Source organism: Lissotriton vulgaris, chromosome 3_1 (genome assembly GCF_964263255.1).
Source record: "Lissotriton vulgaris chromosome 3_1, aLisVul1.2, whole genome shotgun sequence".
NCBI lineage: Eukaryota > Metazoa > Chordata > Amphibia > Caudata > Salamandridae > Lissotriton > Lissotriton vulgaris.
The window spans coordinates 1,218,785,213-1,218,806,024 of record NC_141689.1 but is presented as its reverse complement, the minus strand read 5'-3'; the positions used below and the strand labels follow the sequence as shown (position 1 = coordinate 1,218,806,024).

The 20,812-nt window shown below is 40.7% G+C and overlaps 1 protein-coding gene across 4 annotated transcripts in view; it reads left to right on the top strand.

Annotated features, from left to right (window-relative positions):
* PAX5 (paired box 5) overlaps positions 1-20,812 on the top strand; it is a 547,862-nt gene that overhangs the window by 11,797 nt on the left and 515,253 nt on the right. For all 4 annotated transcript variants that reach the window (XM_086961679.1, XM_086961678.1, XM_086961677.1 and 1 more), the window contains exon 2: positions 20,059-20,224. Coding sequence is in view for 3 of the 4 variants with exons in the window: in XM_086961678.1 (XP_086817804.1) it covers positions 20,059-20,224 (166 nt within the window). In the remaining variant the exon portion in view is untranslated. The remainder of the gene's footprint in view (positions 1-20,058; positions 20,225-20,812) is intronic.

Sequence of the window (20,812 nt, the reverse complement as noted above, 5' to 3'; positions counted from 1 at the left end):
GAGCGCCATTGCATTTCTTATGTGTTTCTTTCTATCAGGCAAAGTTTTGTGAATGAATACCCTTACGAAATCTACATTTACATTTTGATCCATTTTGACTTACTTTCGAACTCGTACAGCTGAGTTACTGTGACCAAACAGAGCTCGTACTTATTTTATCCACTGTAGAGCAAAAGGATAAGTCGTCTTCTTGGCTTTATGGATTATGACACATATGATACTCATGTTGCACAACTGGTACTACACTAACCAGCGATGTTACCAACATGCTTGAATAGACAGGATGACCCATACTTTGCCCCGTGTGTCATTGAAACTGGCCTGACTGAAATACCCCTTTTCAGACCCATGGAGACTGGATCCTTGCTCTATCTTCACTATCCACTGAGTAAGGATGGATAGTCCCTTTCCGTTGCAGGAAGACCCTAGTCATTAACATTGGAACCCAAGAAACATGCTCAAGTAGCAGGCACTTGGGTTGATCTCGTTTGTTACCAATCAGTGATCTGAAATATTTTGCTCTTGTCCTACACTTACCGATGGAGGGCAGAAAAATGAGGGAGATATGTTATGTCAGTCAGTTGAGAAATGGGCTTCATCTTTTCTCTTTTGGCTGAAATATATTACTCACCTTAAAGGTGAAAATAATATTTCTGTCTCAAATAAACTTTACATTATTCCATATACAATTTGTCACTTTGCATGGCATCTCTTTGTACTTGCATGAATAAAGTTACTATGATATATCAACTTAATTGGAGTACTCATTAAAACACCCTTAATTACATCATTTACATTTTCTGAATTATGTTTTGTCTTTGAAACAAAATATCTAATATGATTCACCTTTGGACACATACATCTACATGTGTTAATTATTATAACTCAGTGGCGTTTATTCTGGAGTCAAAGTCCTACCTTGATCTATCCTCACAAGTGCTCTGTAGAGCTAAAAAGTTTAAGTTGCTTATCCTGAAAAAAAAAAATCTTAAGCAATGCTAATGTCGAAGGAATTCTGTTGGGTTTTCTACGTGCAAACCAACCTATTTCTTTTAATATGTAACCATCATCATCATCAAAACTCTTTATTCAATCAAAATTTAAAATGATCATAAAATAATAAATACATACACGTCACAATTTCATAAAATACCATCATTAAAATCCAATCATATCAAATTAACACATGCGGATGACCTCCAACTCATATTTTCTCTCTCTCACTCTGCTGACTCTAAATCTAATTTCCAATCTACAATGCTCTTTATCAGGGACTGGATGAATCACAACCACCTGAAACTAAACCCAGATAAAACAGAGCTGGTTTTGACAGGTGGTTGCTCCAGTCCCTGGTCCCCCCTCTTCTGCCCCCCTTCCCTTGGGCCCTCTCCATCCCCTTCTCCCTCTGTCAAAACCCTCGGTATCAAAATTAATGACCAACTCACTTTGCACTCCCAGGTGAGTTCGGTGGTTTCCTCTTCTTTTCTATATCTCCGCACTATCCTCAAGGTCTCCCGCTTCTTCTCCTTCACGGCCCTAAAACTTATTGTACTTGCCATGGTCGTCTCGCGCTTGGATTATGCCAATGCCCTTTACCACGGCATGCCTGCCTACAACATACGACGACTACAGCTGGTTCAGAACAAAGCTGCCCGCTTGGTTTACAATCTTTTCAAATCCCATCACGTCACTCCCCTCTTAAAATCCTTGCACTGGCTCCCCATTTGTGAACACTCCCAATTCAAGGTGGGCTGCCTCACCTTCCAGGCCCAGCTAGGCTCTTCTCCTGCTTTTATCTCTTCGGAGATCAAACCCTAAGCCCCCTCCAGGGAACTTCGCTCCTCTTCTCAGCATCTGCTGATTGTCCCCCGTTTTCGCCGAAAGAAATGGGGAGGATCGAAATTCTCTACCCTTGCCCCCATTTTCTGGAATTCCCTCCCAGCCCAACTTAGATGTTCCACCCAATACTCATGCTTCAGAAAGGCTCTAAAAACTTTCCTATTTTCCAAAGCCTTCCCTCAATAATCTCTCACAAGTCCCCCCCCCTGTTATTCTCGCTTCTCAAGGACTCAGTATACTGTAGCACCATGAAACCGTCAGGTGTACGCGCGCTTTAAAAATAATTTAAACTCAAACTCAAACTCAGGAAAGAGAAATTACACAAAATCAATTTCTGTTCAGACTACATCTCACAGAACTCGTAACCAACCCCTTTCTCTTCTTCAAACAAGCCCATAAGAAAGAGGCCATTGAGAAACAGACAAACGGGTCAGGTAAAGATTTTAAAAAGTATAAGGCCACCCGACATTGTTTAAACCTCGTCATATTTAAAATCGGCATCAGGTAGGCTCTCCTTTCTTTTTTATATAGTGTCCAGAAAAGGACTAGATGTATCTCAGATTGAGTTGATACATTGTCACACGGGCAAACTCTCAAATCATTAATACTAAAACAATTTTCCGGATAGTCTAGCATACACACTATCAGGTTAGTTATAAACCTTAACAAAATGTATCTGTGCTGTGGAATTTTTGCTATTGCTAGGTACGAGAACCTTCCCTCTATCACAGGTGTATTGCCTTGGTTTGACCGCAGAGCATGTTTCTCCACCTCAGATTTAGACCTCTTATATTCTGCCATTCAGGAAAACCCATCGATTACCTTCTGTTTGGATAACCCTTTACATGCCTGCCCATCATTAAAAAGTTCGGGGAGCCCAATTTCTTTGAAAGTGTGGTCCACATAACTCAGCCACCTGGTCCATGTCTAGGCAGCTCTTAATTATTGACTACGCGAGCGGTACAGATTACCTCATCCATATTGAGTACCACAGAAGTAATGGAGCCACTTTAATCTGTTCAGCAATGTAAGGGATATCCAGCTCCATGTGTAGTATACAATTTGCGATGGATGAGGGGAGACCTACTACTGATTTAAAATATGTATTCTCAACTGCCTGCAATGCAGTGGGGTTTGCCACTCCCCATACACGTGCTCCATAAGATACGGATGCTTATACACAGGCGTGATAGATATTCTTAATCGTGGGGAGCGGTTTGGCCCTGAGTTTTTTAGCAAATGATTTCAGTGCAGTGATGCCCCTCTCCATGACCTGCTTTCTGCCTTCCACTAGTTTTTTTCCAGGAGAGGTTTTTGTCAAAGAGAATACCCAGGTACGGGAAGGATTCTACCACTTTGATTTTATTCCCCTGCGCATGAAAACTTGTTTTTTTTTCTCTTGTTCCTGCCCCTGCCACAATTACGAACAACTTTGCGTGATTTACTCTCATCTGGAGGGCGCCCATAAAAGATCCATATTCTGTAATCAGTCTCTGTAGCCCCAACCCCGTCCTAGCGATCCAAACAGCATCATCCGCATATGCCAGTATGGGAGTGCTTCGATTTCCAAATCCGGGGACATCATCAGTAACCGCTAAAAGTGCTTGCTCTATTCCATTAGTGTACAAAAAGAAGAGAAAAGGAGCCAGCACGCATCCCTGCCACACCCCCTACCAATTTTGAATGGACGGGTGCAGCCTCCATTTTTTGTGTAGGGAACTGAAGCTGTTGCATTGACATAAAGCTGCCTTATGAAGTTTAATATAGCCAGGTCCACCCCCATCGACTGAATTATACTCCAGAGGTTGTCATGGACCACACAGTCAAAACCTTCCTTTATACTATTATACTTATCTATCATCAAGGCTAAATTTAGGGCTTGATCTATCGTACCCTTCCTCTGCTGGAATCCGTATTGGGCTTGGATAAGAATGTTGTTGCCCCTTCCCCATTTCTCTAACCTTGACAATAAAAGACGGCCCATTAAGTTTGAGGTTGTTGCCAACAGGGAGATTGGTCTATAATTATTTGGATTCTATGTAACCAAAGAAGAGTGTTTTGCAAGTTGTACACATTCTCTATTAGAGATTATGTGCCCATTTTTCTTTTTACAAAGGCACGCAGAAGCAGAATAACTACCTGCATCTTCTAGAAGCTTACTAAAAACCTTAATTTCATTTGTTCACTACCACCAATTCTCAGATGACCCCCAAATGTGCAATTTTCATTGGCTTTAGATTTTCTCCTAACACAAACCTTGATAATAGCTCCTATTTGGCACATGTAATATCTCACTAAGGGCCAGATGTACGACCATTTTTGCATGCGCAAATGGGTTTGCGGACCCATTTGCGCATGCAAAAACTGCTTGGGGAATGTACAAATCCTATTTTGCAACAAATTTTTTAAGGGCAGGCAGTGGTCCTTAAAAAATGAAAGGAAAACGTTTCATTTTCTTTTTTTTTAAATGCATTCTGTTTTCCTTTACAGAAAACGAGCTGCATAAAAAAAACTGCCTTATTTAAAAGCAGTCCCAGACATGGTGGTCTGCTGAGCCTAGCAAGCCACCATACCTGGGAGGCGCTGCCATTCCAATTGGGGTAGCAAATTGAGAGAGGTTCATTAATATTCATGAACACCACAATTTGCGACCCCATTGGGAATCGCTAACAGTGTGAAATACACTGTTGTACATTGGAAATAGCGCCTCACAAATTGCTAGCCACAAAAACTCGCAATTTGCAAGGCACTATTTCCACGGTCGTACATCTGGCCCTAGAACCCAATCAGAGTGTTAACGAAGTGACAGAGATGGCAATGGACTTCCACAAAGTAAGTAACATTCTCTAACTTTATCCTGCTCCTCTCACCGACCATGCAGATTGTAGCCACAATTGACAAAAGTTTAGCAGCGTACTCTTCACTAGAGGAATACCGTTTTTTTGCCATGCTCTTTATTAAATCTACATAGGGCTCCTATTAACCGTATCCCTAATGCTCTCTTCCTTTCCCACAGAGTTCCTAGTTAGTTGATCATCCAAAGTAATTCAAAAGTAAATGTGCTTATGGACTAACTGTAGGTACTTTCAATTCAAATGCCAAGTATATTGCCCGTTTCATGGACTAAAAACACCATAACGTTTGCCTTTTTCTCCTTAAAAATAAAGATTTGAATGTGACACAATTATCTAACGCATGTAGTTGTACTTAAAGTTATTACGGAATCACATAACAAATACAGTATTATCTGCATATTGCAAACTGCAGTTGTGTTCTAACTGTATGGGAAAGGTTCATGAATTGAAACAGCCTTACCTAGATGAGAGATGTATACACTAAATAAAATGTGTGCAAGCTCGCAAACAAGCCATGTTTAGCACATTCTGGTATAGGTCAACTCACAACAAGGGTGAAACTCTGGACCTCATAATAGCCAAAGGTAACACCGTCACACTGGACTCCATTACCCCACGCGATTGTTCCGACTACTACTGCATCCTCTTCTTCATCAACAGGAGTCAGTAAAGGGGGTCCAGCCCATGAAAACGAAGCAACGGAAAAGGAACCTCCGAAATATGAACACTGAAGAGCTAGCTACATGTTGTAAAATGCCTTGTCTTCCCAAGAAGACTTAAAGGATGTTCATATCCTCATTGATTTTTATATTTCTTCTATTTCGAATGTCATGGATGCTATAGCCCCTTTGCAGCATAATAATGCCTCCCACAACATTTCCAAACCTTGGTTCAACTCCAACCTCAACCTGGAACGCCGTAAGCTGAGGGCAGCCGAAAGATCATGGAGATCCATACCATCCACTGAACATTTAAACCTTGTTAGAGTTATCAGGAATTCTTACAACAAAAAAATGAAGACTGCAAAAGCCGACTTCTTCAGATCCTAACTTAATCAAGCTAACAATCGCCCTAAGAAACTTTTTGAACTCATTAAGCAACAATCGGTCAAGCCACTCAACCGCCATGACCTTGGTGTCGGCTCTCCTACGTGTGACGATTTAGCTGCCTATTTCTCCCAGAAAACTAACAGCATCAATATAGATATTGAATCTAAGAGGGCTCTTCTCCCAGTGTATGAAACCATGACCCCACCTACCCACCAAGAGCCACTCACCCCCCTTAGTTTAAGCCTAAAAAGCAATGCATCCTGGCAAACCTTTACTCACCTCAGTGAAAGTGATATTTACAACACTCTTCTTGCAATCAATCCGTCTAACCACTTCAGTGACCCTCTTCCACCTCCCATCTTCTTGGAAATAAAAGCCTCCATCCTCCCCTTATGGTCCAATATCCTCAATGCTTCACAAGTGCAAGACATCATCCCCGTCTAAAAGCAGCACAGGTTTCCCCCATTCTAACAAAACCTAACGCAGACAGCTCCAATCTGAACAACGTCCGTCCCATTTACAGCATCCCCACTGTTGCAAAACTTCTTGAAAAATGTGCTAATTCAACTCTACTCACACATTGAGAAATTCCAATTGTTGGATCATCATCAATCTAGTTTCAGGAGAGGGCACAGCACCGAATCCGCACTCACGCACATCATTAAGGTTCCTAGACCATAATGAATCTTGCTTATTGACCCTCCTTGACTCATCTTCTGCCCTCGACACTGGGAACCATATCAAACTACTATCTGCTCTAGAACACAGGATGGGGTTATCAGGGTCGGTATTGAATTGGGTCACCTTCTTCCTTCAAAACAGATCCCAAGGAATCAAGATGAATCAATCTATTTCTCCATCCTGTACAGTAATTATGGGGGTTCCACAGGGGTCCGGCCTATCATCCATACTGTTCAATTTACTCTTGGAGCCGTTAGCAAATGCCTTGAACTCCATGAACATTCTTTTTCATATGCATGCAGATGACACTGAACTTTATTTGAAAATCACCTCCCGGGAAAGCCATCATCACACGCAACTCAATCCTGATGAACACTCAAAACTTAGTGTACTCAACTAGTTGAGTATACTAAGGAATCTCAAACCATTCCTTCCACAGAAAGACTTCAAAATGGTGGTACAAGCTCTAGTTTGCCAAGACTAGAATCCGATAGTTCCACGCTATGCGGTCTCCCCAAACAGAGCCTGGCCCCACTAAGGGCTTCCCTTAATGCCGCAGCTAGACTGATTACTGGGACAAAAAGAAAAGAACACATATCCCCTGCCCTAAAATCCCTAAACTGGTTGCCATACAAGGCCAGAATCACTCAAAAATTGCCTGCATGACGCACAAAGCCCTTCATTTCAATACCCCATCTATCTGGCTCAAAAACTAGAACTATCAGGGGCTGCGGATCGTCACGAAGTGCAAGTACAATGCACCTGAAACCACAAATTTTCCACAAAAAGAGATTGATTAACAGAGCCTTCTCTGGCTCTGCCCCAAAGATTTGGAACTCCCTCCGGGAATTCATACAATCTCCTCCACTGCTTCCTTCAAAAAGGAAGTGAAAAAATCCTAATGCTCAAGTCCCTGCCTGAATAGTCCTTGACTCCTAAACTCCATTACTGCCCTCTATTCGGTCATCTTGATTGACTTTTGACATGGTTATATACCTGGGAACAACATTATTAGCATGCATTATATATCCGTCCTACCCTTATTTGAAGAGTTCCGATACCTACAGGAGTCTTGCACGCGTCTTGCATACTTATGTAACAAATGTTTTGCTACGCAATACTGTATCCCTCTTACCCAAAATTGTGAAGCGCTCTGATACCAATAACTGTCTTGTTCGCGCTATACAAAACTTTATAAATAAATAAATAAGCCATGTATTGGTTAGGACCATTAGTCCTCATTCTCATCAAAGACAACAATTATTAATCTTAGAAGACTGTTTGACAATCTAAAGTATTCAGTTTTACCAACAGGCACACATTATCAACCTTATCAAAGGCAGGCTTGAAATCCACAAATCTACAATGCAGCAGTTGAGGAGCTTTAGATCTTGAGATCTACCCACTATCTTGACTCATCGTTCTGAGTGCATTAGTATGTAGTTTGCATAGAAATTCACTCGACAAAGAAGTATGGCAAAAAGAAGCTACCTTGCTAGACCAGATGTGAGCGTCCTTGATTCACCTTGGTCACTAATTCCAATTGAGGCACCAATATAGCTTACATTGAGAATTATGTGCTAGGTTGCTCAGGTGCTCTGTGCAATTAGTCATAGGGGACCTGAAATCATCAATCATGGCCGGCAACTAGGCAGCCGTCAGGACAGGTTTTTAACCTTTAACTATTTACTCAATAACTTCCTGCTGGTCCTTGAGACATCCTTCATCAATTTGAGCCACAGCATCAGACTATATATTTACAATACATATATATATAGATATAGAAACACGTAGATATAAATATATAGATATATTCGCTTATATTTACTGGAAAAATAAAGGTTACATTAATGTTATAGTTAGGTGAAAATTTCTGTCACAACATAACTTTTTAAAAGAAAACATCCACTGAAATTCACCAGATATAGTTACCATGAGTAACTGTAATGCGCGACCTAAGTTAGCTGTACCTTGCGGACCCGCGATGCACAGTGTTGTCATCAATGATGTAATTTCAGATGTTGCAGTCATGTTATCAGTGATGTAATCGAAGACAGCACATGTGATGTAATATGGGAGATATTAGCAGTACATGATGTGGGCCAAGTATTAGCTACTGTACAGCATGAGTTATAGTTACTTGAGATAACAATAACTGGTGAATTTCAGTGGTTATGTTAGCTTACAACGGTATGCTTTAGCTGACTTTTTCACCTAACTATACATCCCTTTATACTTTGTATTTTTGAGTGAATTTCTATGGTTTAAAAAAATATAAAGTAACACATTGTAACAATTCCTAACTATATTGTCACTTTAGCCTTTGTTTTTTAAAATTAATTTCTATTTTTTTAACGTAAATTAAGATGTCAATTGCCGTGTTCGGCATGGGGTTGGGTGCAGGGTCCTGCGCCCATCCTTCCTCTGGTGAGCAATACCCAGCAAGCGCTCTATCCCCCACAGTGCACAGCCTAGCAGGTGTGTGCAACTTATTGTGTGATGTAACAATATAAAGGGTGTCATTTTAAATTAAGCAGACCTACGGACTTTCTTAAAGGATCAGAACACCAGAGTACAAAAAGTGGGCAGATTGGCTTTATCAAGGAATCAGCATATCACCATATAAAAAACAGACCTGTTGTTTTGATCAAAAGTCACAAATAATTGTAATCAAATGTATGTTTTATAACTTCACACATTGCAATGTATAACAAAAGTGATAAATAAAACTTTATTTGAAAAAATCTACATGTTTTTGAGTCTTTTTTATAACACTTTCCATCTGAAGAGCATAGAGATCCAGCTCGGAGTGCTTTAAAAAACATGGTAAGCTCTCCTAGGGTAATGGATCCCATCTCCCAGGAAACATACTGTTTTTTTAAAGTTGCTGAGGGGCAACTGCACTCCCTGCAGCCCCACAACATTGTAAAATGGTTGGTGGTGCCCCTGCCCCTTCTAGGGGCACCACCAGGCTCCACAAAAAAATTAAGCTGTGCATTATGGTATGCTCCTTCTCTGGAGCAGTGAATAATTAATGAGTGGCCTTACAGCTCATTTATTATTCATGTTAATCTTTTTTAGATATATATATATATGTTGGTACCCTGGGGCACCAACACCTATTTTGTTTTAATTTGAGGGATGTAGGGGGAGCCACGGAGCGCTCGCTGGCACACATTATGGGTGCTGATGGGCGCTGTAATTTTTTTTTGAGCAGTAAGTATGTGCCCGGGGCTACCTTAGCACCCACAATATGATATTCCTTGAGGCCTGCGGTGGGAGCCACTGGGGCCCCCAAGCCTCTGCCAGCTCCCCTGGTGGGAATCAGCCACTTAAATTATTGGTGGGTGCCCCGGTGCCCACCCAGGGCACCCACAATGTATCAATGGGTGGGGGCTGCAGAGGGTGCCCCAAGACCCCCCTGCAGACTCCCCGGGCAGGCCCTTACTGGGTACCGGCAGGAGCTGGCATTATTGCTTTGCTCCCACCTGGACAGGAGCAGCCTTTTTCTCTGTTCCTGCCCAGGCAGGAGCAAAGTTGTGTTCCCTACCTGGGAGGACCCTTTTTCTCAGCCACCCCTAGGCAGTTTGCGCTGAAACCATCAAGAAATAAGGTGGATTCCCTTTTTTTCTGAAACATTTTGTGAAGATTCGTCAAACAGCTCCAAAGTTATTAACGAACCATAAAAAACACTTTTACTATAGTAACTAAGTGCTAACTATAAATGCACAGTGATGACCAATATCTTGAATGATCCTTCACTCACACATTATTCTGCCAATCAAAAGGTTGGTCTCAAAAGTTTTTTTTCACTTGGCTTTTAACTTTGGCTATTTTAAAGGTTCAATGGAAATATCACTCACATTCATCTTTTACTCACTCAGTTACTTCTCAGTTCTAACTGAAGGGATTTCCACACAAAAACTGTGTCATTTGGATTATACTGGATGCAGACACAGTTGCAAACAGCGTTTTTACTGATTATTTCCCATGCAAACTGAAACATTCGTGATCAGCCACAAACACTGAGCCAATAATGTGCGCAAAATGTATTTCTCCGCGTTTATTGTGCCCAGCTCTAATGTGTTACTTGGAATGTGGCCGTTAGTATCTTCAAAACCTTCAGCCATCATCCTTCACCACTGCCTTAGTTAAATTCACTTGTTCAGGCAGAGTGAAAAATGAGAAAATATAGCATTAAGAAAGGCAGTCAACATGTTTGTGATATTGCTTTCATTGAAGTCTGTTTTTTTAAAAAGAAACATGTCAGACAAGGTCAAGGAGGAAGGATTTGGAATAAATAAAATTTTTGAATATTGAGTTACATTTGTGTAGTTTGATCTGTTGCCTGTATGGAATCAGTGCATGTCTGTAAGGTCACACGTTTCTTTCAGAAAAGTTGCTGGTTCCACAGATGTGTACAGCACATATGAGACGTACTGCTCCTCTGACAGTTCACTAGAATCTCATTCTAAAGTAGAAGCAAATTACCTACATCAATTAAGGATAGGCAAGAACAGATATTTAGTTGTTCTCCCTGGCATGTCTTCTTGATACTCCTGACAGAGCCATTTAAACTCCAGGTCGCAGGGGTCACGAAGTCAACAACAGGGACAGAAAGTAAACAGGGCTCTTTTTTACTCATTCTTTGCCATTACCCAACACTCCGAGGAATAAATAAGCTGCAGAGCAACTGTAGCTGAGACAAAGGCTCAGTCCTACAATGTCATAGGAGACAAAGGGGTGCATGATGTCACTTCTGCTACCACTGCCATTTTGATTAATTAGTCTTTAAAGCAGCTAATGCTAATGCAGAGGATATTCTCCTATAATATGATATGTGTATGTATGTGTATCAAGGGCATGGGTGATAGGCACAATTGAACAGTTATTTAATTATTTAATGCAAATAAGGTAATTCATAAAAGTATTCAAACTGGCACAGAAAGCGGGAGAGTAGAGGAAGATCATTCTGCCTTGATAGAGTAAAATGCCTATGGGGTGAGGACTGGAAATGAGCCCTTACCCCCTAACCTTACCCTGCAGAATGTAAATTATAAAAATGTTACTAGATCTGCAGATCTAGTAACTTAAAATAATCTACTAGAGCTAACTGTAATGTACTTGACATTTAAACTGATGTCAAATTGTGTGATCTTAGGTAAATAATTACAGAGCCACCTTTTTCTTCATTATCACATTTGTGAGAACCTTTAAATAGGTGAGTTCAGTATTTCTGTTGTACAAAAAAAAACCTCTTGTTTGATTAAATAGACTAAACATTTGATTCACGTATAATAAGAATCTGCCCATATATAGGATACACGTGATCTCTGAGATGCCTCTTAGTTCACCAATAGCATTGCCATCAGGGACGGAGCAGGAGTGTTTCTCAGTTCATGTTTAAAAACTCACTTTTAATAAATATATTTCTAAAGCATGATGTGGTAGCGCAGTGTAATTTACAGACTGTAAATCGCCCAAAAATGTCCCATTAGCATGCAGTTTCACTGATAAAACTTTATTGCGCATAAACTGTGACAGTCGGGTTTCAGCAAACATATTTATCATTTGCACATCACCTAGTAAAGTGTTCTGATTTGTTTTCATCCTATTAAAATAATTCCATCCTTACAAAGAATTGTAAAAAAATGGGTTTTCATAATTACTGAAATATATTTTCAACGTTTTAACAATTCACTTATTAGCTATTCACATGTTGTGTATTAGAAAAATATTGACACCCTACAGCCTTTGATTTCACAATCTTTTTACAGCACGTCAGATAGTTCACTTTACCAAGTCCTGGAACTGACTTATGACCTCCACCGCTATACAACAAAGCAAATGTAACAATAATAAATCAAGATCAGGGCTCCCAGTTTTATGGTATCTATTTGTTTAACATTTTTGTCTGTATTTATCCATATTTATTTTGAGGCCATTTTATCAGTATTTATTCATATTTATTTTGGGGTCGATTCCGATTCGGGAAACAAATCCGTACGACGATTCGTATTCGTAGCCGTTTCCGTACGAATCATACAAATCCGTCCGAATCGCGTAGTACGATCCGTAGGTTAAGCATACGTCCGAATCCGTGTGAACCGTACAAAAAACAAGGCTAAATCCATACGACTTAGACTTTCACAGTGAACCGTACGATTCGTTAACATGCCGTACGACCCGCCAAGTACGATCCGGACCAGGTAATGAGTACGCGATTCGTATGGAACACGTCACGTATAGGCAATGCGTACGGAGAGCCTCACATTCACATACGCACCGTACCCCTAAACTCAAGGGGTGTACGCACGGGGTGTACGCACTGTACACCTATGACCTTGGGGTGTACGAACCATACCTCTACGGTCCGTACACCTACAATCATGGGGTGTATGCACGGGGACATACGCAACATACCCCTGAAATCCAGGGGTGTACACACCGTACCTCGACGCACCGTACCCCTGCTATCATGGGGTGTACGCACTGTACCCGGGGGGGTCCGTATCGTACGCATTTCGAGGCAAAATCTGCTTTCACAGACGTTTAGAAAAAGAGTCGTACGGAGTGTTGTCGATACGAATCGTACTTGCTGGGTCGTACAGAGCTGCTTCGATTCGTACGGACATCGCGTACTGCATGTTCCGAGTGCGAACCGTACGGATTATTGAGTCGTACGGTCCTTGGTACGATTCGTACGGAGAACTATATTGGGTGCACATCGTACTACATCGTACGGACGGGGATGATTCGGGATACGATTCCGGATACGATTCGGACGGGAAAAATGATCCGTACGGCAATTCGGACTGGATTTTCCCAAATCGGAATCGACTCCTTTGTGTTTTGTGTAGGAGTGAAGTTGTAAAACTGTACATTTCCATATTTATTTAGGTGATAGGACACACACTCATACTTTGATTTTTGTAGTGATTTAGCTATTTAAGCTGCAGAAAAGTACGTAACAATACATCCACTAAATGTTAGCATTATACCACAAATGTAAGTTGACATATGCCATCATTTAAATAAATTTAATCCTGTTTTTTAATTTTCCATGCTGTCTATCTGCTCTGCTGTTAGGCTACAATTCATGAAAGACAGCACGGAGAGTCACTTAAAGGAAGCACAATTTTCTGTATTTATCCACTTAAAAAAATAAATGCAGACAGAAAGCACATTGTTTTCTGTCTTTATTTATCTGTAAAAATCCGTAAAAACTGAAAACAGGGAGTCTTAATCAAGATTTAAAAGCACCTTTATTGCTCCGTCACTTTCTGAGTGAACAGGTCACCTTTTCTTTGCCAGCTTGTCAGAATGGGCAAGTACGTCTTACATATAGCTTGCCCTGATAACATTTGACTTGCCATAGCTAGTGGGTGAGTAGATTTCTTGAGACCTGTTTGAGCCTAATAATAGAGAGAAATATATCACACCAGAAAAGTTGGAAGAAAATCTTTAGGCTATGCAAAAAGAACAACACAGGTTATTAAGTTGAAAGTGATACAAAATAATCAGCTAATGTAAATGTGATAAAAAAGATTGCAATGAGCAAAGTTATAAAGACAAAAGTATATTGATAACGTACTAAAGATTGGATTGAAATAGAGACAGTGAGTGAGGAGTTTAGCCTCAGGAATGGAAACAAGAGTTGGGAAGCATGAAGATATAAAATTGAAAGCAGCAAATACGAGAACCTACCAAAAGATTTTTGTTTTGGAAAGGTGAGGGAAGAATCAAACGTAATTCCTAGATTGCGTGCACAACTATATTAAGTAATGACCATTAAACCCAAATTAAGAAATAATAGAGGATAGTGTGATAGTTCAGAGACTAACAGTAAAAGACCAAGGGAAGAACCATGCAGTAAATAAGCCATGCCTGACATGAAGAGAAGACAACCTAGAACCTTTCCAAGAAACAGGGAAAAAAACAGTCAGAGAGAGGACATCCAAGACAAACCTGAACCAGAAACACCAAAGGGATGTGAAAAAGAGAGATGTGAAGAGTTGAGTGCAATGAAAGGAGCGAAATAATCCAAAAGTATCTAGGCCGGTCTGGTTAGATTGTATATTTCTTCAATGTCACTGGAAAAAAGGAAAAAACAGGATTTGCACAAGATTTAAAAATATATACCTGAAACATCTCACTTTTGACAAAATGGACAATTTTGTAAACTTACTGGGAGAACACTTAAATTATGATGTAGTGTATCATAGTCCTTGCTTCTCTCCAATCATTAATTGCATTGTCCTTTTTTCATGGAGGTATGAAAGTTATTAATGTAGCAATTTATAGTCTATTAATTGCATTAGTTACAAAGAAGGTTAAGGGGTTAGTTAGAGTGATGAGATTAGAAGGCATGAACAACAGAAACACTAGCACCCATGGATCTTGGTTACCAGCGAAGCACTTAATTGTCCTTGCATTGTTGCTGTTTATTCACATATCTCAATCAACTACGTAGTCCAGCATGCTTTGTGCTGCCTAACAGCCAATACAATCGATGTATATGTGATAATAGAAAAAAATGGGGTTTGATGTATATACACAGGCTTTGTAAAAGAGGAGTGCTTTTAATTTGTTACTGGAAGAGAAATGGCATTCAATCTCATTTAAGGGTTCTTACAAAGTCCTACAGGTGGGCACATGGAGTGCAAACATTTCTTCTCAAAACGTAGATTTTTTTTAATGACCCTGAGAATGCATTGTAGTTTGGACTTAAATGATCTTTTTGGTCTGGATGTGGTGTATTTCTTTACTTTGTCCTGAGATATTTTGGCCCCAAGTTTCGGACCACGTTTTGTTTAATATTAAGCGTCTTGCATTAAATGCTGGTGGTCATTGATTGCTCCTGAAATGATGTGGGTCATGATTTCACGTTGAAAATGATCTGGGATCTTTATTTTGATGCAGGTGCCCTTTCTCAATTGATCTAATTAGGAGGGTACTGTAAATATTGATTCCATTATTGATCAAGAGGGTAATACCTTTCAGAACACTAATGATTCTCCCGCCTACAGGTCTTGCAAAATCAGGCGGCCAAACTGGTCTGCAATAAAGGCAAACGAGACTCAACATCGGAATGCCTAAAGAAACTCCACTGGCTTCCGATGCCCCAGAGGTCTGCCTACAAACTGCTTAGCCATGCGCACAGAGCTCTACATAAAACTGGCCCCACAATTCTTCAAGGGAAAATCGAGTTCTATGTTCCCAACAGGAATCTACGGTCGAGTCAATCAGCTCTGGCCACACCCAAACAAATCTATAAAGTGAGAACAGGCGGTCGCGCCTTTTCCTACCTGGCAGCCAAAAGGTGGAATGATCTACCTACCGACCTAAGACACACCACAAACTACCTTCAGTTCCACAAAAAACTGAAAACACAACTCTTTCCCAAAACGTAACCTTTCAGCATATGCCTTCAGTAGTCCCTCTTGGTTCACAGCACCATGATATCCCCTGGGATGAGTGTCGCGCTCTATAAATACCGAAAATAAATAAATAAAATAAATATGATTAGTGCATATAAAGGGCAATGATATTGGTGGGTTAATGATGGTTCAGGATCAGACAATTTGGGTGATCTGTGGATCTTAAGGCAACTTTTGGCCAAAGAATAGACCTAAAGAGTAAATGCTGTGCATCAGGTCTGGGTGTCGATCAAGAGAGAAGGGCCATGGAAAATGGAAATATTTTTTGGGTCTGGCTGATCGGTATTTCAGTTTTCAAGTCGTTAAGAATCAACAAGGTATCCTTCATTAAGTGTCCCTCTTAATTAGAAAGTCGTGAATGAGCATCCACTGAATCATAGAAGAACCCTTTTAAACCCATAGGAGTGTCTAGCGATGCTTCAGGGGTGGAAATGACTGACTGACACTCTCTTGAACTGCACACAAGTGCACACAGGCAGTCAGCTGACTGGTGTAGGATGTCTTGAGCAGATGCCGGCTTAGGCACCTTCACTCACTCTTTGGACTAAGGGTGTTTGCTGGTGTCAGTGATGGCCACTGATGGGTGCCATATCGCCCCTTGAATTCTCCCTGAAGTCACATTAGAACACCTAAAATTTGTGCCCTCATGTTGGTTCCTTTGTGCCATCCTCTGGTGCTATTGGCCTAATTGCCAGGTCACATGCTGGAACCCAGATGCCGTATGCTGCTACTGCAGTGCTTTGCTAGGCTGAACTGAACCACAAGAACACCTAGCTACAGAAGCATGGAGCTCAAACCCTCTTTGAGCAGGTTGGTGAAAATGCCACCCTTGAGAGAGTTTATCACTTTATTAATGTAACACTACAATTTGTCAACTGTTAGTTATTTGTCACACTAGGCTGCATGTCCCAGAAGTTTAAGTTGGTGAGAACTATCTCCACTAGTCCTACAGTTTTTTAAAATTATTGTTTTCCAAACCACTCTCCAGTCGTAGAATTCGAACGGATGGATATAAGAATGGTGGGGATTAGATAGTTAATAGAAGAATGAGAGCCGGCCATGGTACAGGTTCATTTGGACAACAGTATGGATCAGATGGGCAAGCAAGCACACAATTGGATCTCAATCATGCAGGTGGCACAACCAAATGCTCTTCCACAAAAAACCCTCTGCTAATCTTAGCCATGAATAGGGAGGCTATGAAAGCTTTGTTACCACAACATACATGTGCCAAATTCTGCCCATCAGAAAGCTCCACTAAATCACCTATGTGCTATTCCAGATAACCTATATACCCAAACAGACAGATGTATCCTGGAGATGTTCTGAGGACCACAGTGTTGTTTAGGAAGGAGCTAAAATGTCCACCCGCCATACCCATGAATTTTACCCAGTATCTGTGGTTGCTTGAAGTAATACTGGATACTTTTGCAAGTTCATTAGACCTAACACCAGCATTTTGAAAGCAGAAGTCTCTTACTTGATGAGTGAAGCTGGGTTGTTTAGTCATAGGCCATCTCACAATAGAATTCAAGAAATTTTAGCCAGAAATAATAGAAAACATTTCGAGACAGACAGGAAAGAACCCCGGATAAAAGGCTTTGGAGTGTGTGATCAAAATAAAATTGTATTGATTCAGATCCAGAGCTGTGAATACTCAAAGTACAGGAAGGAAGTTAACCTAGAGTGTAGATTCAATAGGGTTTACATGTCCTCCCTTGTTATGAAGTGAATGTTGGTTTGCAAACACCTCCAATAGACCCTGATGGAGAGACAAGGGGAGCGAGGGTCATGGAAGCCAACATTTGCTGGGGTGCCACTGAAAGAGCATACGAGGACTACAGTGAAAATATTTGTAACTCGTAACTCAATAAGTGATCCTCACCACAATAGAAGTTGAGCTGATGAAAACTGAGATGTTGGCTACGAAGGTGAAAGATATAAGCTCTGTGCTTCAGAAACTAGTGATAAAGATAAAACCCTACTGGACAGGATTTACTCAGTCTACGTTACAGGATAAATCTAACATGCAATACTATTTTGTCTGTCTAAGGTTGTATATCAAATGTAAAGTAACTGCCCCAAAAGAGAACAAACACTGAGGTTGAAGGTCAACAGAAAATGTCCAAGTCTCCAGATCTACGTATCAAGTCCCCCTGTGCTTAAATTCACTGATGGCACTTCTCAGAGTTGAAGAGATGTGATCTTTAGTGAATGACACAAGGAACCCGATAATTACATATGAGCCCAATAGAATGTATGTCAAAATATAAGCCTGTTAAAATATTTAGTTCACATTATCTACTCCCGCTATGTTGTCATGATAAGTATATGAAGGGAAGTGTAGATTTTCAAATTTTCAATCCACTTCTACTTACATTGATAGTATAGCTTGAATCAATACTGAGGATAATATTTCAACTGCAATATTTAATCTACCCCCACCCAAAACCATGAAACTAAATCTTTTCAGGGCTTTCAAAATAAACATTTAGCATGGCTAATGTATAAAGTCTCACTACAAGAAGTTTGTTAACAGGATATGCATTATTAACTGGAATATGTCAACTGAATGCACCGTTTCCAGATGCATGGACAGCAACTTCACAAGAAAAAGCCAGAGATCAATCAGATCACCTTCAAAGATGAAACTGATTATTTATGACCCAACACTGTATTGTTCCAACTACTCCCCAACCTGATGGTCCCCATTACAAGTTGAGCAGAATTGGGTGGGCTTTTTATCAGACTTAGTAAATACCAGTAGCCTAGGTTCAAGTATTTATCACATGTGGTAAATCCTGTTTGAGTTTTCAACCTTCAAAAAATAGACATCTAATCCCTGCTTGCAGAATAGATGACGATGCCACTGTGACACCGGTTGGTCATGCCTACAAAAGGTAACCATACACTATCAGTCATAATCTGTGTCTCCTGACTCCAGATACAGACTACACACAAAAGAAACATAGTTGTTTGGATTACAAATGCATTGATGAGGTGTGCTTTCATGGATATCAGTTCCCCAAACCACCAAGGGTTCGGGCAACCACACACCAGTTTATCCTCCATGACAATACAGAGATGAACCCTTGCCTCACCCATAGTCCGTCAAAAGCCTCTTGCCCAGTGTTGGAAAAAAAAGGCCTAATGCATGGTATGGAAACTGCAGAAAGTAACCAGGGCTCTGAAAGCCGCTAACATTTTCATTTCTGCTCCTTTCTTCTTGACTGTCGAGACTTAGGGCCAGATGTAGGTAATCCCCGATTACCGATTCTTAAATACCGAATCATACCGATTCGGTATTTAAGAACTGGCAATCGGGATGTAGGTATATTTACCGAATCAATTACCGAATCGGTAAGATTCGGTAATTACCGAATCTGTATTTACCGATTCGGTAATTGCCATTGATTCCTATGGGCCTTGAGGCCCATAGGAATCAATGTCAATTACCGAATCTGTAAATACCGATTCGGTAAAATTACCGAATTTACAAGGGGACAGGGTGTCACTTTGACACCCGGTTGCACCCCTGATTCTGGCTTGTGTGCAATGTGACACACATACATGCCCTTAGGGCATGTATGTGTGCCACATGGCACAGGTGTACATGCACAGATGTGCATGTACCCAGGAATTCGTTATTTACCATGAGATAGTATTTCATGGTAAATAACACATTCTTAAGGGCCTGTGGCACTATTTTAAGTTACACCTACATCTGGAATTACCGATTCGGTAAATATACTGAGTCGGTATTTTACAGAATCTGTAAATTTACTAAATCTGTAAATTTACAGATTCTGTAAAATTCGGGCCCCTACATCTCAAAAACCAAAGACCGGTCGGTAACGGCCGAAATCGGCCGTTACCGACCGGTAATTGGCGACCTACATCTGGCCTAAATATGCTGGGCCAGGGCTACCTATGGGTAAGCCATGGGTAGCAAATTTTAACCTTGGAGCCCCCCACTTGGCAGTTTTAGATGTCAGTTGACACCAGGGAAATGAATACTCTGCTTCAGTATTACAATATTTCAAGCCAGTTGCCCGAATCCTCCAACATTTACAGTAAATGTTACATTTCCCAACTTGCATGTCATCTCTTACCAGATAGTCAAATGTTAATGCCAAATGTTCCACTCTATTTCTCTAACCAGTGACAATAAAGAACCTTTTTTCTGCTTTCTAGGACATGGAGGAGTGAATCAACTGGGAGGTGTTTTTGTGAATGGCCGCCCTCTCCCTGACGTAGTCCGGCAAAGGATTGTAGAACTTGCTCATCAAGGCGTAAGACCATGCGACATCTCAAGACAGCTGCGGGTCAGCCATGGTTGCGTCAGCAAAATTCTTGGCAGGTATATGAATGCAATCCACTCCCTCTTAAAAACAATGGATAATGTGAAGTTTGCTTGACATACTCAACACGTGATAGGCACAAAGATTCATATATATTTACATACACACACCTATTTATGGATATATATTGGGTTGATGTAGGGTGCCTGGTTCTGCAAACAATTTTTTGTAAAGTCTTTCATTTCCTTCCATTACACCCCTCGTAGAAAACATGAGTGACTTCATTACTTACTCCTTGGTTATCTTTTAGTAACTTTGTGGGAAGGCAGTATAAAGATTTGTGAATACCCACAATTTTGCCATGGGGTCCCACCCTCGTGCCAATATTTAATTACAATATGCCAGTGACAACATGCTACTTTGGGTGCCCCCGTAAAATAAGAATTATCTTGAGTATGCTGTGGAGAGCCGCTCAGAAGCATAAAGCACACTAATCCTAACACTCTCACTCATTCATACTCACGCCCTCTCTAAGTCACTTTCTCCCCGTCACTCAGTTTACTTCACACACACACTCACTTATTCTCACTCATAATCACTCACAAAGGTACTCACACACCCACTGATTCTCACTCTTACAAGCCCAC